The sequence below is a fragment of the Enhydra lutris genome, unplaced genomic scaffold (genome assembly GCF_002288905.1).
Source record: "Enhydra lutris kenyoni isolate GAN:26980312 unplaced genomic scaffold, ASM228890v2 scaffoldscaffold88, whole genome shotgun sequence".
NCBI lineage: Eukaryota > Metazoa > Chordata > Mammalia > Carnivora > Mustelidae > Enhydra > Enhydra lutris.
The window spans coordinates 1,192,553-1,217,567 of record NW_019154172.1 but is presented as its reverse complement, the minus strand read 5'-3'; the positions used below and the strand labels follow the sequence as shown (position 1 = coordinate 1,217,567).

Here is a 25,015-nt window from a genome sequence, read left to right as displayed (position 1 = left end):
AGAGTCAAACTGTTCTTGGGAGGGTATCGTGTAGAAGTAAGACCCTGGGTGGTCAGGACTGCCATGCGCACTGCCGTGTTGTCTCCTTTGACTGGACCTGGACCATTCCTGGACTGACCCTGACTGAATATCTGAGTCTTCTGATTGTCCTTCACTGTCACTGGCCTGACTGATACTGGATCCCTGGTGTCTGGTGTTACCAGATCCGGAAGAGATTTGTCCATGTCCAGTTTCCCAGTGTCTGGAGCTATCCCGTGACTGCTCATGGGGTTGCCCTTGTCTTTCTCTTGTGGTCGGTCCTGAATCTTGGTGTATAGCGTTAGACTCCCTGTGTATATTCCTCTTCCCTTGATCAGAGCCTGTTTGCCTGGACCCATCAGCTGACCTGCTATGGTTAGACCAATGTTGATTCTTTAATGTGGACTCAGTTCTTTTGTGGGTCATTGAGGATTCTCTACCGAAATCTTCTGAATGTCCTTCAGTGTCACTGTCCTGACTTACACTGGATTCCTGATACCTGCTTTCCTTAGATCTGGACGAATATTGTCCATATTCAGTACCTGAGTATTTGGATATGTCTGCTGACTGCTCATGCTGGGATTCTTGTCTTCCTGTTTGTCTTGGTTTTGACTGCCTATGGAAGGAGTTACAGTGTCCTTGAGAGGATGTGTCTTCATAAGGAGACCTTGATTGTTTTGAGGTGTGTGTAGAGTGTCCATGACTAGATCCTTGTCTTCTTCTGGTATGAGAGCCTGACCATCTATGGGTAGACTTAGGCTGTCCATGGTTGTCTCTCTGCCACTGATGAGACTCAGAGTGTCTAGAGCTATCTCCTCCATGGCCATGGGCAGCTCCTTGTTGGTTTCCTGAGCCAGATCCAAGCTGTCTTTCCAAATCTTCTGAGTGTCCTTCATTATCACTCTCCTGACTAATCCTGGACCCTGGGTTTTTCACTGGCCTGATTTCAGATGATGATTTTCCATGCTCAGAGTGTGATTGTCTAGACCTGTGTGCCTGCTTGGATGATTGGTGATGGGGAGACCGCGACTCAGAGTGTCCACTGTCAGCTGTTTCACCCTTATGGGATCGTGCATGTCTTGAGCTGTCTGGTGTCTCTTCATGTCCCTTTCCTTGTCTTCCTTTTGGGTTATTGGATATTGTTTTCTTCCCCTTTCTATGACTTTTTCCTGATTGACTGGATTTTCTAATTTCTTCTTCTTTCTCTTCTTGTACTTCATCCTCCCTTATGTCATTTTCTTCATCTTGTGTGTGGTATGCATATTTTTTTTGGTTTTGCTCTGATGCTTGGAAGTTCTGTCCTCTGGTCTTATCATAGTATGCTTGAGCCAATTTGTATACCATCAGAAAAAACTCTGAGAAGTCTATTTTCTTGTCATGGTCTAAATCAAGAATATGCATGAAGACGTTAGCAGTGTCTGGGTCATCTGGATTCTGTACAGACAGAAGACAGAGGGAGGTTACATGAGAATGACTTAAATGGTTAGTTAAACAACTCAAAAACAGTTTGGTGAATGTGATTTTTGGTAAGTAAATGTCAGACAGTATGTGGGTTTTTTCATTAATAATGTTCAGCTTATGATGAGTTAGGAGGAAACTAGCTATTGTATTAAAATAATATATCTTCAATGCTGGTTTGTTGACACTAAAATGTTTGATGGGTCATGTGCCTCTTTTTTTCTTTATATGTCAATATGTTATGAAATCTATCAGTGAGTTGTCTCTTAAATGTATCTTAATATATTTAAATATATCTTCTTAACATTCTAGAGGTTAGGAAACATAATATGAAGAACTAATTATTTGGTGTTCATTTTTTGTCATTAAATATTTACATTTTTTTCACAGAATATGTATGTGGTGGGTTTGTGTAATGCGCACATCCACATGTGTGCATAGGGTATTAAAAGTATAAGAAGAGAAAACAATCTGAGGGTTCTGAAGGGGCGGGGTGTGGGAGGTTGGGGGAACCAGGTGGTGGGTATTAGAGAGAGCATGGATTGCATGGAGCATTGGGTGTGGTGCAAAAACAATGAATACTGTTACACTGAAAAGAAAAAAAAAAAAGAACCAAGATGCCCTTCAATGGACGAATGGATAAGGAAGATGTGGTCCATATACACTATGGAGTATTATGCCTCCATCAGAAAGATGAATACCCAACTTTTGTAGCAACATGGACGGGACTGGAAGAGATTATGCTAAGTGAAATAAGTCAAGCAGAGAGAGTCAATTATCATATGGTTTCACTTATTTGTGGAGCATAACAAATAGCATGGAGGACAAGGGGAGATGGAGAGGAAAAGGGAGCTGAGGGAAATTGGAAGGGGAGGTGAACCATGAGAGGCTATGGACTCTGAAAAATAATCTGAGGGTTTTGAAGGGGTGGGGGGGTGGGAGGTTGGGGGAACCAGGTGGTGTGTATTAGAGAGGGGACGGATTGCATGGAGCATTGGGTGTGGTGCAAAAACAATGAATACTGTTAAGCTGAAAAGAAATAAAAAAAATAAAATAAAAGATATTAATGCTAAAAAAAATAAAACAAAAAAAAAAAGAAGAGAAAAACAGGTATTTGTTTTGAAATAAGATTGAGTCTGTTTCTATTCCAAAAGCAATAATTTGCAAAATTTCACAGTTATTATTTGTTATATTGCTGCTGCAGAACAAGCATGATGCACCCTTAGGTTCCAGGAAACATCCCTTACCTTCAGGATTGGCTGAAACTCCATTTCCAGGAGCTCCTTCAGTTCTTTTCTGCTCAGTGTGTCAGTTTCCTTGTCTGTTGTTGAATAGTCATGGAATAGATTGATAATGGCAATGATATTTTCCAGTAGAGTAGACATATTTTGTAAGTAAAAGTAAACCTGAAAAGAATAAATAAAATTGTACTTCTTGCATAGCTTTTCTTTTTCTAGGTCATATGGATTATTAGAATGAATTTTCACATTAAAAATAAAAGGTTTATTTATTTGTTTTAGAGATAGAGAAAGTATGAGTTCATGGTAGGGAGGGGCAGAAGAAGAGGGAGAATCTTACACAGACTCCATGCTGAGCATGGAACCAGATGCTGGGCTCAATCTCCTGACCTGAGGTCACTACCTGAGCTGAAACTAAGAGTTGAATACTTAACCTTCTGTGCCACCCAAGTGCCCAATTTCTACATTTAACACATGAACCTGTATGTTCCTCTATGTAATCCACATTTAAAATATAAGATTGCCTTGAAACGTTTCTCTCTACCATCTAAATAGTGAAAATCAACACAGAGTTCATTTGAATTATTAAAATAGAATTTCTTGGCCTTAAACCCATTCACAGCAGTATTTAGGTGCTGCTGGTAAGATTATCATTCTTACTGGTCTGACCATTGTCCATGACAGGATTTTATGTTTTTACTTTTATTTAAAAAACAATTTAAATTTGAATATGGTTAACACAAAATACTAGTTTCAGGTATATAACACAGTGACTCAACCTCTCGATATGTTACACATAGCAGAATTCTGAAAAGGCCCACTGGTCAAAACCAGGAAAATTTATTCATATAAATTTGCTGAAAATGAATTCATCAGAAGCTTATTTGCTAAATGATCAGTGTGTTGTGAGACAATTTTCTGAAAGATAATTTGCCGAATGGCTGAGACATTCAATGAATGTTCATACAATTTTCTTTTTCAACATTTCATGAAGTATGCAGTATTTTTTTTTATTTTGTTATGTTAGTCAGCATACATTATGTCATTAGTTTTTGATGTAGTGTTAGTTTGATGTAGTGTTCCTAGATTTCTTAGTATAAGAAGTATAAGAAGGAGGAGGGAATATAAGGAGGGAATACATGCCCTCCTTAATACCCATCACCAGGCCCACCCCCTGCCCCAAAACCCTTAGTTTTTTTCTCAGAGTCCACAGTCTCTCATGGTTCTGATTTCCCCTCTTCATTTTTCCCTTCCTTCTCCTAATGCAGTATTTTTAATTGGATGGGATGGTTTTTCAATATTAGCTTCTCAATGTTTAAAAAACCTTTCAAAATTGTAGATAGTATGAATAATTTTCTGACTGGAATTCTTTTTGCCACTAATACCATATAAGGAATGTTCAATTTATCTAATTGGTGAAAAAAGAAATTACTAAGTGTGTTAATAAACCTAAATAAGCATTTAGTCTACAAACCCATTATAATCACTGCTTTATGGGTTATAAAACCAGGCAAGAATAAAATGATGTAGGAAACAATAATGTGAAACACATGACTGTCACAGAGCTATAGCACATATGGGCCTTGGATTGTTTTTTAAGAGGAAATAGGGTTTGATTAATTATTGAGATTGTTAAATCTATATTGTGAAAAGTTTGGGGTAACCACTAAGAGAATAGACTTTATAACTTCTAAACCATTAGAGAGGAAAAGAGGAATTTAAAAAAAAATTCAATTAACACAACAGGAGCCAGGAAAGAAGAAAATAAGAAGCAGAGAAAAGGCAGAGTAAACAGAAAGTATAAAATATAACAGTAGGATTAGATATAATTTTATAATGAATTACAGTATATTATGAATTGAACAGACGGGCTGGCTAAAAGACAGATGATAAAGTTTGAATAAAAAAATACAGTTGTATGCTTTTGTAAAAAACACATCTAAGATTTAAGATTTTTTTAAGGCACGGTAGAGGCACTGTCATTTACATTGATATTCCAGACCTTGGACTTAATCTGTAATTGCACTGTCCGCAAAATCTTAATCTCAAGGATTCCACTTTCTGACCTTCTCTTGTATCCTGATTCCAATTATTCTTTGGACTCACTTGTCTATTTACTGCACATGTACTCATTTTCCTTTTTATTTTGGTTAGACATTTGGTTAATCTCCATTGTTGCTCTTGGCAAGCATCCTCTCTACGTTGCCCCACTTGCTTTCTTTTCTTCTTTTCTTTTCATTTATTTCCTTTTCTTTTCTTTTCTTCTTTTCTTTATCTTTCTTTTCTTTCTCTTTCTTTCTTCCGAAGATGTAATTGGCTTTATTTTTTTCTCCCATAAAATTTACTTTTTTAAAAATTTAAATTCAACTAGCCAAGATATAGTACATCATTAGTTTTTGATATAATGTTCAATGATTCATTAGTTCAGTGTAACACCCAGCTCTTTCTTATAGTCACTGGCAAGACAACTAACAGCTATTTCTTTTCTCTTCTTAGAAGATCTTGATTTTTATTTTGCTGAGAACTTGGAAACCAATGAAAAGGATTTCTTCATTTTTCTCAGTTATCTGCTCTCCCAGACTAGTGCATTTGTGTGTGTGTGTGTGTGTGTGTGTGTGTGTGTGTGTGTGTGTATATATATATAATCACTGCTGTCATGTGGATATACAGTCTGTGCTCCTACCTTCTGTTTCAGCACTGGAAACACTCTTTCTTTCTTATTCAAACACTTTGCTTTTATAGTTGTCCTTCTCTACTGGTTATATCCATATATTCACACTGATGTGTCTCTTTTTAGATTTCTTCCCTCTCCCCCCATCCCGCATCTCCCTTTAGGTACAATATGATTTATCTTTTCTTTTTTATAGCAATACCCGTTCAAAAGCTATGGTTATAGTTTTTTTCTTCACCTCCTATTTTCTTTTACTCAGATTGTATTTCTCTCTTAAAAAATCCATGAAAACTCTCATGAAGATAAAAAATGTCCTTTAGTTTGGCAAATTCAAATATCTGTTTTCATGTAACACATTGCTTATCATATCAGTAGCATTTGATGCAGTTGGCTACATAGTCCTTCAGAGGACTTATACTGTCTTGTTTCTTTCCCAAGCTTACTGCCTGCTTTCTCCTAGTTTCCTCTTCCAGTCCCCAGTGTTGATGTGCTCTAAGATTCACTCCTTAGCTTCCTCTCTGTTTATACTCCTTTGGGGTATCTCATCTAGCCTTATAACTTTAAATCCTAAATAGAAGTTGACAGTGAACAATACCCAAGTTTATATGTCAAACCACAGACTCTTCCCTAGGCTTCAGATATGTATGTCTAAAGGCCTATACAATATTTCTTCTTGGCTAATAGAGATCTCAAGCCTATTATGTTCAAAACAGAAGTCTTAATTTCCAGCTACTTTAAAATGTGGAGGGCCAAGACTAGCCAAGACAATATTGAAGAAGAAAAAGTTTGAGGGTATACTAGATGTAAAAGTGTATTATAAAGGCAGACAGCATGGCATTGGCACATGGCTAAACAGATGGATCAGGGAAAGGTCCAAAATCAGACCTATCGCATTATGCATATTTGATTTATGATGAGGATATTATGCAAGGCAGTAGGAAAAGAACAGTCTGTGAAGAAATGGTGTTAGGTTAATTGAAGTGTCATTTAGTAAAACAAATCAGTTCCTAGGTAGATATTACACATAAAAGATAAAAGAAAAGAGAATATCTTCAAGACCTTGAGAATAGAGAAATACCTTTTTTTTATTGTGTTATGTTATTCACCATAAAATACATCATTAGTTTCTGATGCAGTGTTCCAAGATTCATTGTTTATGTACAACACCCAGTGCTCCCTGCAATATGTGCCCTCCTTAATATTCACCACCAGGGTCACCCATTCCCCCACCACCTCCCCTCAAAAACCCTCAGATTGTTTCTCAGAGTCCATCTCCCCCCTCAATTGGAAAGAGAGTGGGGCGGGTAAGCAAGATGGTAGAGAGAAATACTTTTTAAATATAATTCAAAAAGTGTTAATCATAAAGAAGAAGATTGATAAATTTGACTTCATTGAAAGTAAGGATGGCTGTCTATTCAAAGACCCTATTAAAAGAAAGAAAGGAATACCACAAAGTGGGAGGATATGTGCAAAACATTTGACTAATAAAGGGTTCTACCTGATTATAAAATTAACTCTTGTAAATTAATACAAAATATACAGACAACCCTATAGATAAATGGGTAGAAACCACAGGAACTTTAAGAAAAGGGTATCCAAGTGGCTAATAAACATATCAAAAGTTCTCAAGTTTATTAATCGTCAAGGAAATGTAAATTAAAATTACAGTGTGAGACCACATTACACCCGCCAAAATGACTAAAAAGACAAAAGGAAAGAAGAAACTTTACAATATCAAATATTGGTGAGGATGTGGAGAAACTGGATCTTTCATATACCACTAGAAGGAGCATAAACTGGCAGAAGTACTTTCAAAATTTGTTTGGCAGTGTCTAAGACCAAGAAATTTACTCCTTGGGAATATTTTCAATAGAAATACATGTAATCAAATATATGCACCCAAAAATCATATACAAAAATGTTCATAGCCCCATTATTTATAATACCTCCCTAAATGGAAACAACTCAAGTATATACTGATAGAAAAACAAATAACTAAATTGTGTTTTTTTTTTCCTATAATAGTCAGCGGTAGAATGAAGGATACCCTGGACTAGGGTGGTAGTGGTGGATAGGAAGACAGATGGATCAGGCATCTTGCCCAGAGTTGACTGGGCAAGGTGATGGATCAGTGTGGCTTAGGGAAAACAGGGATCGTGGATAACCTCTAGATTTTGGCTTGAGCAAAGAGTTACTTCTCACTACTCTTACTCCCATCATTTCTCACCTAAACTTCAGTCTATCTCCCTGCTTCCACTCTTAACTTCCTATTATCTTATTTTTCCACAAAGCAGCCAGGAATGATTTTTTTTTTTTTTTACAGTGAGCACTCAAAAAGATTTATTAGTTGAGGGGTGCCTGGTGGCTCAGTTGATTAACCCACTCCCTTCAGCTCAGGCCATGATCCCAGGGTCCTGGGATCAAGTCCTGCATTGGGTTCCCAGCTCCATGGGGAGTCTGCTTCCTCCTCTGACCTTCTCCCCTCTCATGCTCTCTCTCACTGTCAATCTCTCAAATGAATAAATAAATAAAATCTTTAAAAAGATTTATTAGTTGAATGAACAAATGAAAAAAAAATGAACAAAATGGTCTACTTTCTTCGACATGATAGCTCTTTGAACATAGGGACTCACATTCCCTGTACTTCAAGCTGGAAACCTCTAGATTCTTCACATGCTTCTCACTTAACATAGGCATCTGGTGCCGGATGATCTTTTAAAAACATACGTTATATTGTTTCATTCTTCCTGCTGAATACTCTCCAGTGATTCCTCATGTACTTAAAATAATGTACAAACTCTGCTATACCTTTTACATGGTTTACCCCATCTAGCTCTCTGATGTCACCATACACCACTGTTCCTCTTGTTAAATATGCTCTAGGCACACTAGCTTCTTTTTATTCTTTCAAACAAGTTGACTCATGTTTAGAATCTTGCCATTTGCCTTGACTTGTTCCTTTTGTCATTAAGATCTTAGCTCAAAAGAAAATTCTCTGGAGAGATCTTCCCTGGCCATCCAATCTAAAGCTCTCTCCTCCCATTACTTCACTACATTGTTCTCTTTTTTCTTCATTGTTTTTAGCGCTACTTGAAAATTTTGTTCATTTATTATTTACTGGATGTCTCCCCCTACTAAATGTAAGCTCCTATGAGAAGGGAGTTTATGTTTTCACTGTTATATAATCAGTCAAATACAGTGCTTGCAAATAGAAGGCAGTTAGTTCATATTTGTTCAATGAAAGAATACATGGAAAATCCAGCAATATAAAGAGTATTGAGTAGCTTTATAGAAAACACATTTATGCTCTCATTTTCTTTGTATATCAAAGTAAGTTTTAGTAACAGTTCCACTAAAAATGAAGAACCCAAACATCTAGAACATTTTGCCTTAGAGCATACATACATACATTCCAGATTTTCACCTTGGTTAACACCAAGTAGGTAAAGTTAGACATAGTCCCTTTTACTTACTTCCTTCACCAGAAGAGCAAGTAGAATTAGTCTGAAGGAGCTTGCTGGGTGCTAGAGTCTGGGATAATAGCCTTTTTATAGCAAGTCTATACAGGGAGGAGCCATCCTCTGTAGGATGGTCTGATTCATTCCTAATCGAACCCAGATCCACCCGTATCTCCACCTCTATTTCTCTAGCAATGTGTTTACTTCCCAACTTCCTCACGTACTCATCTGTACTTGTTTTACCAAGTTCCAAATTTAGGTTTACACAAACCTCATATACTGGAGATTTTATGGAAAGTTTTCTTTGATTATTATAGGTGTGCAAGGGTCCACACCTTCTACTTTTTTTTATAACCCCCACTTTGACTTGTTAGGTGCTTGATAAATATCCATTGATATGTGTACATTATTATCTCTGTCTTAGAGAGGTGGAATATTGATTTATGGGAATCCCAAATTCAGTTTGTGGTTGGAAAACACTGTAAGGGCCTACCTGCATGTCCCTTTTTATCTATGAATTCTATCTCTGGATACTGGGAGAACTTGCCATGAAATGAATGCTGGTCTTCCAGAAATTATGATGAACTGAAAGAAGATAGGTAAATTTAATTTTGATTTTTCAAAAGAAAACAAGAAAATGAGCTTTTGAGTTAGAAGTGGTGATCACCAGAAGCTAGCCTGACTTTATCAGGCAAGAATCATTAAGTCAATTTTACATTGCTTTTAAGGTTACTACCTTGGGGTATCAAGGATATGCTCTACCTATTCTTCCTATAGATTAAACTGTGGGTTTTCTAAATTATTCTCATAAATATTCAGGAGACCTCCTATCTCTCTTGGTTTCCAGACTTTTATGTGGAACAGACTACATCTCCATTTGGATGTCCCCTAGTTACCTTTGCTCATACTGTTCAAAACTGAGGTGGGTTGGGAGATGGTGTAACTGGGTGATGGGCATTAAGGAGGGCCCTTGATGTAATGAGCATTCAGTGTTATACACAACTGAGGAATCACTAAACTCTACCTCTGAAACTAAACAACCCTCTCCCCCGCAAAAAACCCCTGAGCTCATTATCATGGCCTACACCGAAGTGTACTATCCTCCAGAAGTCCACATATTGGTTAATGACATCCCCATCCACTAAGTGTCTCAAGCTATACCATGTCACTTTTCACTTCTCACTCTCCTTTACCCCTCATGTGTGTGCCACATCCTGCCAGTTCTCTCTAGACTTCATTCTGCACTGTAGGTATGTTCTCTGTTTCTAGAGCTGCAATTTTAGTTCTGTACTTCATCATCTTTCAGTTAGGTATTTGTAAAAAGTGTTGTACCTAGCTTCTCTGCTATAAGCTGCCTGATTCATCATCTAATCTTATCATGTCATTACTTCCTGCTTGCATGTAGAATTCCAAATCTTTTCTACTTAATCTCGAGGTCCCTTCACAATAGGCATGAATCTGTATCTTTCCAGCTTACTGTTTGTCTTACTGTCTTACTGTTTGTATTCTATGGGAAAGTCACTCTGGACTGATCAGCATTTCTTGGATGACCCTAATGGTCTTCCACGATAAAATAAAAAATGCAAGGAGGCAGCTAATCTTGTTTAGAGTCAATGAGACAGAAATGTGTCTGAGTTTTTAAAAATTTATTTAATGTCTTTATTTCTAACCTTATTAGTCCATCAGTTCTTTCTTTTGTGGAGCATTAGTTATTGTCTACAGAACATAGATCTTCATTTTATCCCCCTTTTTTCTTGGGTTTAATTGTCTTTTGTGTCAGTAGTTACTGTGTTGTCTCTCTCACCATGCTGTAATAATAAAGGTAATCTATATTGCATGCCCATTTTGCTGAAGACGTGCTGAGCTTTTGCACGTATCACTTCTAATCTTCAGAACAACCCCATGAGGTCATTATTATTATCCCTATTTTTGAGATGAGGAAACTGATAGTGGTAGCATGCCTGAGGTTACCCAGTGAGTAAGTTACAAAACCAAGATTCAATCCCAGGTCATTCTGACTCCAACTTCCGCATTATTTCCACTACCTCATGGAGCTCTGGGTGTGAACTTTTCTCCTTTTTATTAGGTTTATTTATCTTTTCAGTGTTTTATTTTATTCTATTTATTTTTAATATTTTGTTTTGTTTTACTTAATTCTTTTTTTCAAATTTAATTTTTTTTCAGTGTAACAGAATTCATTGTTTATGCACCACACCCAGTGCTCCATGCAATATGTGCCCTCCATAATACCCACCACCAGGCTCCCCCAACCTCCCACCCCCTGCCCCTTCAAAACCCTCAGATTGTTTTTCAGAGTTCATAGTCTCTCATGGTTCATCTCCCCCTCCAATTACCCTCAACTCCAACAGCAGTTTCTCTGAAAGTGCCGAAGTCCTGGGGGAACTTAACTTGTGGGGCAGCAGAAAGACTTTGCTGTGGCATGTGTGTGAGCTCAGAAAGGTGAAATTCAGAGAGTGGCAAGGATGGGGCAAGCTGGGATCTGAGGTATTAATGGCAGAGATACAAATCTTGAAGATTCATATCAATATGGAGGGCAGTTTTGTGGTCTGCTCCAGGACTGTTTTCTTTCTTTCTTTTCTTTTTTTAAAGATTTTATTTATTTATTTGTGCGTGTGTGTGTGTGTGTGTGTGTGTGTGTGTGTGAGAGAGAGAGAGAGAGAGAGAGAGAGAGAATGAGTGGGGGGCAGGGGAGGAGTAGATGGAGAAGCAGACTCCCTGCTGAGCCGGGAGCCTGATGTGGGATTTGATTCCAGGACCCTGAGATCGTGACCTGAGCTGAAGGCAGACGCTAAACCAACTGAGCCACCCAAGCATCCCCAGGACTGTTTTCTTCACCATCATTATGATCATTATATTTTCGTCAATTGTTTGGCTGAAAATTTGGGCAGCTGGCAAACAATTTTAAGGTAGACTGTGGCTCCAAGAAAATTTTAGCATGTCACACCACAGCTCAGATCTAATAGAAGTGAATCCAACTGAAATAAAAATAAAATTCTGACTTTGGGTCTAAATTAAACTTTGCAAGGATGGGGTAGAAGATATAAGTAAAAATAGGAGGGTAGTGTGACACAGGCAGTGTGATGTTGTAACTAGCTATTTTAGGCTGCATTGAAAGAAGCACATTAGCTGGAACAGAATAAGTGGTGGTGGTCTTCACTTGGGATTTGCCAGATTGTTTCTGTAGCTTTTTGTTCAGTTCTGATGACCACATTTTAGTAGGGATGTGGACAACCTGTTATCTGTTCTGAGTAGAGTAAATAGGATGACTGGCCAGGTGGGTGGTAAAGGGAACTGAGTGAGAAGCAGATGGTAGGGAGATGATGCCTGTCTTCAATTATATGAGTGGTTCTTAAATAGAATTAGGATTGTATGTGGTTATATAAAAAATTCAGATGAATGGATAGAAACCGTAGAGAAGCATATTTTGACTCTGTAAAGGGAAGAACTGTTTAATAGAATTCTACAAACATGAGGAGAATTTTCTTTGGAGATAGTGAGTTCCCTATCACTTCCTGGGGAATTTTGAATTGTCTGAGAAGAAGTAAAATAATTTATCCTCCTCATACTGTAGTTGATGACCAGAAAGTCCAATGTTGCATGGCTGATAAATCAGAAAGTCAGGACCCAGGCCTCCAACTCAGGACTTTACACTGTAAATCCTCTTCGCATTGGATCAGGTTACATCATTTATAGGAGTTGAGTATGAGACCAGGGATATTTTGGAGGAGGGTTAAATAGAAGAACATTGGGTGAATATCTGATAAATTCCTCTTTCAACCTGAGAGCTATGATTCTATTATTCAAGTAAGTATCTTTGCCTGACTTGATTCAGATGACTATTTGGTCAGCACAGTTTAATAACTACAGGGATAATAAGATTATCAATTCCACTTTATAGTGTAAACAGGAAGATAGTACTTGGCTTTCCACATCCTGTTTTCTTCCAACATAACTGATTGCTCTTGCATATTAGCTTTTTACCTTTGGAATCCCAAAGAATTTAAAATCCCTAAGCATTTAAAATTATTGACCATGGAACAGTGAACTCTGAGATGTGGGGCATCTTTATATTCTTAGAGAATTTATTATTTGTTTCATTGTTACCAGATGATGAAATGGTTTCAGAGGCATTTTATGTGTCCACAGTTACATCTTTTGGCTGTGAGAATGTGTTAAGGGGTGCAGAAAACTCCCCCAAAGTAAGGGGTTATTGACAAATCACAAATTACAGGATTTCAATGATAGTCATTCAATATGTTGTCCCTCCCTTTTCCTATCCAATAGGGCTAGAAAGGCATTATGTTGCCATATGGCCTCTGGGCTGCTGATGTGGGTCAGATTGTCACGATTGAAAGGAACAGCCCTTTGAGATGGGTGACAGGCTGTGGGAGTGAAGGGGAGTTGGAATTTGTGGTTAAATGATTTCCTATAGGAGCTATAGTCATCTCCTGGGAGGTGCTGTTTTGGAGTTGGAAATTTTCCATGTTGAATATCCCGTTGGACTCCTTGGCATGGTTGTTGCTGTGTTCCTGCTTAGCTATAGTGTGGAGCAGAATCTGGCAAGAACACCTCTACTTGCAGCTTATATTTGCTAGGACAATGGTGAAGGAAAGAAAGGTTGATCCCAAGGAAAAATTTCAAGTTGTCTTCAGTGACCTCAGAGTCTGCTTTCTTTAGCCTCTTCTGTGTGGTGTGTGTGTGTGTGTGTGTGTGTGTGTGTGTGTGTGTGTGTGTGACAGTGAGAGAGAGAGAGAGAGAGAAACAGAGAGAGAGAGAGAAACAGAGACAGAGAGAAAAACAGAGTCAGAGACAGAGAGATGGAGAGACAGGTGGAGAGATGGAGAGGAGGAAGGAAGGGATACTGGAGTTGGGGAAATGAAAAAGAGAAAGATCTTTTTCCAGATATAAGCAAACCATTTTTATAACTTTAATCCCAGTATAGTTAATATATAGTGTTACTTTTCTTTGAGGTATACAATATAGTGATTAAGCAGTTCTATACATTACTCAGTACTTATCAAGATAAGTGTTCTGTATATATAAACAAGCCATTTTATGCCAGTGTGAATTGCCTTGTGGTTTTTTACATGCCTGACATAGTCATTCCCAGGCACTCACTGACAGCTTCTGTGAGGTATGGAGAAGACATATTGTGTGTGTGTGTGTGTGTGTGTGTGTGTGTGTGTGTGTGTGTGTGTGATTTCTGCATCTGTGGTAGCTGGAATACCATGTGTTACACCCACGCACACACACACGAGTATATGTGAGAAATAGTCACAGGGAAAGAATGATCTAGGACAGGTCGTTTTTTTATCATATGGTTTCATTTATTTGTGGGACATAAGGAATAACATGGAGGACATTTGGAGAAGGAAAGGAAAAGTGAACTGGGGAAATTGGAGGGGAAGACAAACCATAAGAGACTGTGGACTCCAAGAAACAAACTGAGGTTTTTAGAGGGGAGGGATGTGGGGGGATGGGTGAGTCTGGTAGTGGGTATTAAGGAGGGCACGTATTGCATGGAGCACTGGGTGTGGTACATAAACAATGAATCTTGGAACACTGAAAAAGTAAAAAGGATTACAACGTGAAGCAGTCTCAGAATCCAAGGTTCATAAGGTCAAGAGGCAGATTGGGTTTTCAGGTGAACGCTCAACTAGCATTGCTTCATTTTCCCAGGTGCTGTCATAGATTTGGTTCTCTGGGAAGCAAACATCAAGCTATGAAAGAAGATACTGAAGATGGGAGGATTAGGTAGGAGGAGCCACAGATACAGGGCTGTTCTGAGGTCTTGGGAACCCAAGAACAAAGATTGCCCATCAGAGAAATCCTGCATGAGGCAGGAATAGTTTAATTGTAGTCTCTTTGCCATTCTCAATAATTGGCTGGGAGAATCCCTGGGGAGCATGTGATTCAATTTTAACATGGCAGAAGATAGGACAGGTCTTTTGAGTAGTGGGGAAAATACTGTTTTCCATAGTGGCTGTACCAATTTACATTTCATACCAACAGTATGTAAAGGTTCCCTTTTTTCCCCACATCCTCACTAACATTTGTTATCTCTTGTCTTTTTGATAATAGCTATTTTAAAAGGTTTGTGATGTGATAGCTTTTGGTTTTGATTTGCACTTCTCTGATAGTTAGTGATATTGAATTTCTATGGACTCTTTATATAGTTTTGATATTAACCCTTTATTAGATAGGGGTTGCCATTCTATAGATTGTCTATTTCAGTCTATTGCTTGTTTCTTTTGCAGTGCAGAAGCTCTTTAGTTTGATGTAGTCCCATGTTTATTTTCGCTCATTCCTTTTTATTATTTTATTTATTTTATTATGTTCAGTTAGGCACTGTATAGTACATCATTAGTTTTTGTTGTAGTGTTCGATGATTCACTAGTTGTGTGTAACACCCAGTGCTCATCACAACACATGCCCTCTTTAATACTCATCACCCTGTTATCCCATCTCCCCACCTCCCTCCCTGACAGGTGGACAGAACTGAATGATGAAGAAGCCAGGAATAGGAGATTTAGTTGGGCAGGTGGTGGGGAGTTAGTACCATCAACAGGACTCTAGGGTTTAACTTTCAGGCCGGGATTTTAATTTTGGAAGTAGAGAAGACAGAAAAATAGTCTCTAACATGAGACACTCAAGGACAAAGAACCAGGCTGAGACCTTGTTATCATAACTGAGAAGCATCAAAGACAAATTATCAGCACAGGTGATCTAATGCTGATTCCTGAGCTCTGGGAAACTCCCATTCTTAAATTCCTTCTGCTGAAGGTCAGTACTTGAGTGGGCAATGGGGAATCTGAACTTCTAGTACCTGAAGACCTCTCCATCTGCTCTGCACCCACTTTTTATCAACTTGGACTTTAGTCACCCCCCCCCCCCACAAAACTCCTGGTTATTTATCCATCAGAATTTCTTACCCATACTCTGTAGATTAGGCAGATGCTTGATTGATAATCCCTACAAATATTGGTATAACTAGCTCCAGACTTTGAGTATACCACAACTCTCACCAAGGCATATCCAGGGGAGGCCCCAGAGTAGTGCATGTGACTTAGTTGCAAGGCCAGCAGGGCTACATAATCTAATCACTAGGAACTGATAGGTTTAGAAGTGAATATAAAAACAACTCTGGGGGCACCTGGGTGGCTCAGTGGGTTATGCCTCTGCCTTTGGCTCAGGTCATGATCTCAGGGTCCTTGGATGGAGCCCCGCACCGGGCTCTCTGCTCAGCGGGGAGCCTGCTTCCCCGCCCCGCCCCCACCCCCTGCCTGCCTCTCTGCCTACTTGTGATCTCTGTCTGTCAAATAAATAAGTAAAATCTTTAAAACAAAACAAAACAAAACAAAAAAACTCTGGTGTTATACTGACGTATTACTTACTATTTCTGCTTATAGAAAAAGTTAAAAAGAACTAGGGTGCCTGGGTGGCTCAGTTGGTTAAGCCACTGCCTTCGGCTCAGGTCATGATCCCGGAGTCCTGGGATTGAGTCCTGCATTGGGCTCCCTGCTCTACAGGGAGTCTGCTTCTCCCTCTGACCTTTTCCCTTCTCATGCTCGCGCGCTCTCTCTCTCCCTCTCTCTCAAATCAGTAAATAAATGGATAAATACATAAAATATTTTAAAAAATAAAAAAAAAGGTCTCTAAAGTAACTTATGTCCCTAAGAGTCACTGAGACCCAAGCCTCCAGAGTTTTTAAAGTATGACCATGAGACTAATGATACTCTTGTTAACTTCCTAGATTTTCACATCAATGTTGAAGTAGAGGTAGACTCTTGCCCCATCAACATTTCTCCTTTTTTGTCAGTATTGCCTGAGTATGACCAGATTTTTTGTTTCCTAGAGCATTCATTTCAGGGGATTTGTCTTTTTTTTTTTTTTTTTAAGATATCCAGATAACTTGGGACAAAGTCCCCTGGGCTAGATCAGACAACTTTTTGTGGCATCCTATATTGTCTATTATTAAATCAGTGTGTCAGTCTGGAGCCCATATATTTTGTCTGAAGTTTTGTTTTGTTTTGTTTTCAGGATGACTTCTCTGCTCTGCTGTGGAAGTTCTTGAGAAATTGAGGGTTTTTGTACTCAATTTTTGTTTAATAATTTTAATCCATATTTCCTGGATTCTACCTCTTATTCATTTATTTATTTATTTATTTATTTAATTTTTATTTAAATTCTAGTTGGTTGTCATATTGGTTTAAGGAGTAGAAGTTAGTGATTCGTCAGTTACACATGACACCTAGTGCTCATCCCAACTGCCATCCTTAATACCCATCATCCATCTAGCCCATTCCCTACCCACTTCCCTCCATCAGCTCTCAGTTTTTCTCTATCATTAAGAGTCTCTTGTGGTTTGTTTCCCACTGATTCTATCTCTGTAACTAATTCTATCATTTTTCTTTTCTTTTTAAAAAATATTTTATTTATTTATTTGAGAGATAGAGAGAGAAAGGAAGAGTGAAAGAGAGAGAGAGGAGAGGAAGAAGGACAAGCAGACTCTGTGTTGATTGTCAAATCTGACATGGGGCTCAATCTCAGATCCTGAGATCATGACCTGAGCTGAAATCAAGAGTCATATGTTCAGGGGCACCTGGGTGGCTCAGTGGGTTAAGCTGCTGCCTTCGGCTCAGGTCGTGATCTCAGGGTCCTGGGATTGAGCCCCGCATCGGGCTCTCTGCTCGGCGGGGAGCCTGCTTCCTCCTCTCTCTCTGCCTGCCACTCTGCCTGCTTGTGATCTCTGTCTGTCAAATAAATAAATAAAATCTTTTAAAAAAAAAAAGAGTCATATGTTCAACCAACTGAGCTACCCAGGTGCCTCCATTCTATCATTTTTCTAATCACAACATCAGTTACTCTCACAAGTGTACTCTGGCAGCAATTAATATATATTTATGTGGTCACAGTATCAGAGCCCTAATTAATGTCAAGATCACAAAATCCACGGTATAGTGTTGAAAGCAGTGTTGGCAACTGCACAGTCTTACCTCTGATTGTTGGCTCCTCCAGTTACTGGGTCCGAGATTGAACAAATTTCCTAACTTCCCTGAGCATGTTTCCTCATCTTTAAAGTAAGGATGATAATGTATAGTTTGCATGGTCGTCAAGGTTATTAAATGATTTATATACAATGGTTTGGGACTCTGCCTGACATTATAGGAGGTGTTCAATACATGGTAATTATTAATATTATGTAATTATAAAATAGTATGGAATTAGAACTCAATATAAGTCATTCTTTTTTTAAGGTATTCTTATTTTGATTTAATTTTTACAGGTATATGGTTTCCATCAAGAGAGAAGAGCAGAAAATATATATCTTGTTTGTTTTCTTTTTCAAGGACTTTTTGTTCAAGAGTTGACCCCCTCTCCCTGAAATTATGGAAGTTATTGAAGGTCCTTTAGAGAGCAGTGTGACATGTTGGATTCCTTTGTTAACTCTAGGTGATCAAAGGGAAGGTTTTCTTCTATTTTAGGAAGAGAGTAGCTTTAGATGAATAGTGAATGATAAATCTAAATACTAAAAACTTGCTGAAAATTCCTCCAGATACTTTTAATGTTTCCCTCCCTCACTCTACCCTCTACAACCATTCCTGATTTTCATGTGGGTATTTACCCACTGTCCACTCTTACTCCATGTGGTTGTGGTGGGGTAGAGGGTCTGCTTTTGACTTGGAGGGGGAAGAATGCTATTTGGTTATTACTAGGCAGTGGTGAGTGGGCATGTAACCTGGGTTAACTAAGGCAGAGAAGATCTCAGGACACCTGTGGGAACTGCAATCAGGGAGACATCATTCCATGCTCCCCCACCCCTTACACCATGAGATTTGAGCCTGGAAGTGTGTAGGCTGAGCTGCTGCAGTCATCTTGTGACTGTATGCCAACAGTCTGCCTGAAAATGGTGTCAGCAAAGAGAAAAGCAAAGCTGAGAGATGGAGAGATTCACTCAACCCTGATGATACCCTTTGAGCCTCCAATTGCATACTGCCTACAAATTCCATCAGGAATTTTGAATTATGTGAACGAATATATTCTCCTTTTCATTTATCAAAATTTGAGTTGAGTTTTTCTGTTACTTTAAATGGAAGTGGAACTAACTGACATAATTGCTAATTGCTTTTTATTATGTTCTGCATTTATAGTAAATATTAAAAAAACCCACCAAGATAACCAGGGTACGTTAAGGAAAGAGTGGTTATAGAGAGAGGGGAGAAGAAAGAATGAACAAATCCTCCCCTCTCTTCTTTCATAGCTCCCCTTTTCCTCCAAAGCAAAGATTGGGAGCTAATATCCACCACATTATGCCTTATTTTTTGATACATTCCATTGAGAGCAAGAGCAAGGGCCTGTCTGGGGATGTTGGAGGCCTGCTCCTAGGAACATCTGCAGAAATAGGACTGTGAGTCTGTGTTAAACTATGGGAACTACCCAGCTGTCTAAGCATGGTACTTGCTTTAGAAAATGATTTAACTGCCTTCTTGTCTAACTTTCCTTTTATTTTCTCAAGTCAGAGATTCAGAACCCATTTGATTTTAGGTCTTCTCTTCTCTCTCAGCACCCAGGACACCAAGGCCTATTTTAAATTCCAGTAGTAGAGATTTGAATAAATCATCTTCCTCACTTCATGGTATATTTCATTATTAGGTCTATACAGATTCTTTTTTTTAAAAATTTTTTATTTCTTTTCAGCGTAACAGTATTCATCGTTTTTGCACCGCACCCGGTGCTCCATGCAATCCGTCCCCTCTCTAATACCCACCACCTGGTTCCCCCAACCTCCCACCCTCTGCCCCTTCAAAACCCTCAGATTGTCTTTCAGAGTCCATAGTCTCTCATGGTTCACCTCCCTTTCCAATTTCTCCCAACTCCCTTCTCCTCTCCATCTCCCCTTGTCCTCCATACTATTTGTTATGCTCCAAAAATAAGTGAAACCATATGATAATTGGCTCTCTCTGCTTGACTTATTTCACTCAGCATAATCCCTTCCAGTCCCGTCCATGTTGCTACAAAAGTTGGGTATTCATCCTTTTATACAGATTCTTTTTTGGAATGGTTGATTAACTATTTCCATTCTTCACTCTCATTCCTCTATACCTCTCCCACCAGACAATTGTTCTAATGAGTTTATTCTGTACTTCTTAATTTGTATGGGTTCCTTAGAACCCATATGCTAAGGTACATTAAGATACTTAGGTATAAAACTAACTAAAGAGTTAAAGGATCTATACTCTGAAAACAATAGAAAACTTATGGAAAAAATTGAAGAGGACACAAAGAAATGGAAAAGGATTCCATGCTTATGTGTTGGAAGAACAAACATTGTTAAAATGCCTATACTACCCCAAAACAATCTATACATTTAATGCAATCCATATCAAAATGCTAGCAGCATTTTTTACAGAGCTAGAACAAACAATCCTAAAATTTGTATGGAGACAAAAAAGACCCTGACTAGCCAAAGTAATTCTGGAAAAGAAAAACAAAACTGGAGGCATCACAATTCCAGATTTCAATCTATATTACAAAGCTGTAGTCAGTAAGACAGTGTGGTACTGGCATAAAAATAGACACATAGATCAATGGAACAGAACAGAGAACCCAGAAATGGATCTACAACTGATGGTCACCTAATCTTCGATAAAGCAGAAAAGATTATCAATGGAGAAAAGACAGTGTCTTCAGGTGGTGGGTATTATGGAGGGCACATATGGCATGGAGCACTGGGTGTGGTGCATAAACAATGAATTCTGTTATGCTGAAAAGAAATTAATAAAAAAAAGAAAAAAAATTAAGCATAAAAAATGATGTTGAGAAAAGTGGACAACAACATGCAGAAACATGAAATTGGACCACTTTCTTACACCATACACAAAAATAAACTCAAAATGGATGAAAGATTTACTACATTGAGATGTTTTAAAAATATATATAAATTTGTTTCTGATATACAAAAGCATTTGGCAATAATTTTACATCATTTGATTTTATAGAACGAAAATTTTATATAGTACTCATTTTGATATTAAAAAAAATTCTCAGAAAAAAATTTTATTACAAGCCTGACTGAGTGATACCATTCTTTTTAGTTTCTGGTTCTGGTAATTAAAGCCTTCATTAAGTCTGTTAACAAATAATTACCTGTACATTTTTTTTAAAGATTTTATTTATTTGACAGAGATCACAAGTAGGCAGAGAGGCAGGCAGAGAGAGGAGGAAGCAGGCTCCCTGCTGAGCAGAGCCCGATGTAGGGCTCAATCCCAGGACCCTGGGATCATGATCTGAGCCTAAGGCAGAGGCTTTAACCCACTGAGCCACCCAGGCGCCCCTCATTACCTGTACATTTATGAAGGCAACTGAAAGGCAACTGACATGATTTGCAAACAAAATCTTTAGGTTTTATGTTATGTACCAAAGAGTGCAGTTTGGCAATAGTGGAAAACCTAGTATGCAAACTTACAGACTATTTTAAAAATTTAGCAGTTCCTGTGACACAAACTGGTTCAGTCTTTCAAGGTACTATCCATAAAGTTGGACATCATTGTGACCTGGCCCTTCGACCCACAGAGGCTCCACAGGTCTTTGACAATGCTCAGACAGTGGGAGACCATGTGAGAAGTTACTGACTTTATCTCCAGTCCCATGAATTGTTAATATAGGAGATGATATCTTAGAGTTTTGTCAATGTTTGGAAATGCATCCAAACCGTAGATCTTCTCAGTATTAGGAAAAGTGACTCCCACTCCCACAGTCAAAGGAGAATGAAGAGTAACAGCAGCATCCTCAGATGGGGGAGCAAGATCCACAGATAGATCACAACCAACACTGAAGAAATACAAACAATTAGAATACTATGAACAATTGTATGCCAAAAAAACTGGCAATCTGAAAGAAATGGGTAAACTCCCAGAGACATAAACTACCAAAACTGAAACAGAAAAATAGAAAACCTAAACAGACCCTTAAACAGAAAAGAAATTGACTCATAATAAAAAAATCTCCCAAGAAGCTTTTAGAGTTAGATGGCTTCCCAGGGAAATTCTACCGAACCCCAGATAAAGAAGAATTAATACCTATTCTTTTTTTTAAATTTTTATTTTCTTAAAATTTCTTTTCAGTGTTCCAGAATTCATTGCTTAAGCACCACACACAGTGTTCCATGCAAAACATACCCTCCATGATACCCACCACCAGGCTCACCTAACCTCCCACCCCCCACCCCTTCAAAAACTTCAGATTGTTTTTCAGAGTCCACAGTCTCTCATGGTTTGTCACCCCCTCCAATTTCCTCCAACTGACTTCTCTCCATCTCCCCATAAACCTCCGTGTTATTCCTTATGCTCCACAAATAAGCAAAACCATGTGATAATTGACTTTCTCTGCTTGACTTATTTCGCTCAGCATAATCTCCTCCAGTCCTGTCCATGTTGATACAAAAGTTGGGTATTCATCCTTCCTGATGGAGGCATAGTACTCCATAGTATATATGAACCACATCTTCTTTACACATTCATCTGTTGAAGGCCATCTTGGTTCTTTCCACAGTTTGGCGACTGTGGCCATTGCTGCTATGAACATTGGGGTACAGATGGCCCTTCTTTCCACTGCATCTGTATCTTTGGGGGAAATACCCAGTAGTGCAATTTCAGGGTCATAGGGAAGTTCTATTTTTAATTTCCTAAGGAATCTCCACACTGTTTTCCGAAGTGGCTGCACCAAATTGCATTCCCACCAACAGTGTAGGGGGATTCCCTTTCTCCACCTCCTCTCCATCACTTATTGTTTACTGGCTTGTTCATTTTGGCCATTCTAACTGGTGTGAGGTGGTATCTCAATGTGGTTTTGATTTGAATCTCCCTGATGGCTAATGATGATGCACACTTTTCCATGTGTCTGTTAGCCATTTGTATGTCTCCTTTGGAGAAGTGTCTGTTCATGTCTTCTGTCCATTTTTTGACATGATTATCTGTTTTGTGGGTGTTGAGTTTGAGGAGTTCTTTATAGATCTTGGATATCAGCCCTTTGTCTGTAGTGTCACTTGTGAATATCTTCTCCCATTCCGTGGGTTGCCTCTTTGCTTCGTTGACTGTTTCCTTTGCTGTGCAGAAGCTTTTGATCTTTATGAAGTCCCAAAAGTTCATTATTGCTTTCGTTTCCTTTGCCTTTGGAGACATATCTTGAAAGAAGTTGCTGTGGCCAATGTGAAGAGGTTACTGCCTATGTTCTCCTCTAGAATTCTGATGGATTCCTGCCTCACATTGAGGTCCTTTATCCATTTTGAGTTTATCTTTGTGTATGGTGTAACAGAATGGTTGAGTTTCATTCTTCTACTCATGGCAGTCCAATTTCCCCAGCACCATTTATTGAAGAGACTGTCTTTTTTCTACTGTATATTTTTTCCTGCTTTGTGAAAGATTATTGTCTGGGCTCTTTACTCTGTTCTACTGGTGTATGAGTCTGTTTTTATGCCAGTACCATGCTGTCTTGGTGATCACAGCTTTGTAGTAAAGCTTGAAATCAGGCCACGTGATGTCCCCAGTTTTGTTTTTCTTTTTCAACATTTCCTTAGCAATTCGGGGTCTCTTCTGGTTCCATACAAATTTTAGGATTGTTTATTTCAGCTCTTTGAAAAATGCCAGTGGAATTTTGATCAGAATGGCATTGAAAGTATAGGTTGCTCTAGGCAGTATAGACATTTTAACAATGTTTATTCTTCTGATCCATGAGCATGGAATGCTCTTCCATCTTTCTGTGTCTTCTTCAATTTCTTTCATTAGTGTTCTATAGTTCCTCAAGTACAGATCCTTTACCTCTTTGGTTAGGTTTATTCCCAGGTATCTTATGGTTCTTGGTGCTATAGTAAATAGAATCTATTCTCTAATTTTTCTTTCTGTAATTCGTTGTTAGTGTATAAGAAAGCAATTGATTTCTGTACATTGATTTTGTATCCTGCCACATTACTGAATTGTTGTATAAGTTCTAGTAGTTTGGGAGTGGAGTCTTTTGAGGTTTCCATATAAAGTATTATGTCATCTGTGAAGAGAGAGAGTTTGACTTTTTCATTGCCAATTTGAAAACCTTTTATTTCTCTTTGTTGTCTGATTCCTGTTGCTAGGAATTCTAACACAATGTGAACAAGAGTGGTGAGAGTGGGTGTCCTTGTTGTGTTCCCGATCTCAACAGTAAGGCTCTGAGCTTTTTCCCATTGAGGAAGACATTCACTGGGTTTTTCATAGATAGATTTTATGAAGTTGAGGAATGTTCCCTCTATCCCTATACTTTGAAGCGTTTTAATCAGGAACGGATGCTGGATTTTGTCAAATGCTTTTTCTGCATCAACTGAGAGGACCATGTGGCTCTTCTCTCTTCTCTTATTGAATTGTTCTGTCCCACTGGTTGATTTGCAAATGTTGAAGCACCTTGCATCCCATGGATGAATCCCACCTGGTCATGGTGGATAATCTTTTTAATGTGCTGTTGGATCCTATTTGCTAGGATGTTGTTGAGAATCTTAGCATCCATATTCATCAGGGATATTGGTCTGAAATTCTCCTTGTTGGTGGGGTCTTTGCCTAGTTTGGGGGTCAGGGTAATGCTGGCTTCATAAAAAGAGTCTGGAAGTTTTCTTTCTGCTTCAATTTTTTGAAACAGCTTCAGAAGAATAGAACTTTCTTTGAAAGTTGGTAGAATTCCTTTTTGAATCCTCAGGTCCTAGGCTCTTGTTTTTTGGGAGGTTTTTGATCACTGCTTCCATCTCGTTACTAGATATCAGTCTATTAAGGTTGTCAATTTCTTCCTGATTCAGTTTTGGAAGTTATAGTTTTCTAGGAATGAATCCATTTCATCTAGGTTGCTTAACTTATTGGCATATAACTATTGATAATAATTTCTGATGATTGTATTTCCTTGGTGTTAGTCATGATCTTTCCTTTTTCATTCTTTATTTTATTAATTTGTGTCTTCTGTCTTTTCTTTTGGATTAGTTTAGCCAATGGTTTATCGATCTTATTGATTCTAAGAACCAGCTTCTAGTTTTTTGATGTGTTCTACTGTATCTCTAGTTTCTATTTCATTGATCTCTGATCTCATCTTGATTATTTCCCTTCTTGTGTGTGGGGTTGGCTTAATTTGTTTTTGATTTTCCA

At 38.4% G+C, this 25,015-nt stretch overlaps 1 protein-coding gene across 1 annotated transcript in view; it reads right to left on the bottom strand.

Annotated features, from left to right (window-relative positions):
• The window catches only part of LOC111161989 (filaggrin-2-like), a 110,024-nt gene that overhangs the window by 20,173 nt on the left and 64,836 nt on the right, over positions 1-25,015 (bottom strand). Inside the window, exons 5-7 of the mRNA XM_022526116.1 lie at positions 2,724-2,882; positions 459-1,452; positions 11-388 (exon numbers count right to left, since the gene is read on the bottom strand). Coding sequence (XP_022381824.1) covers positions 11-388; positions 459-1,452; positions 2,724-2,882 — 1,531 coding nt within the window. The remainder of the gene's footprint in view (positions 1-10; positions 389-458; positions 1,453-2,723; positions 2,883-25,015) is intronic.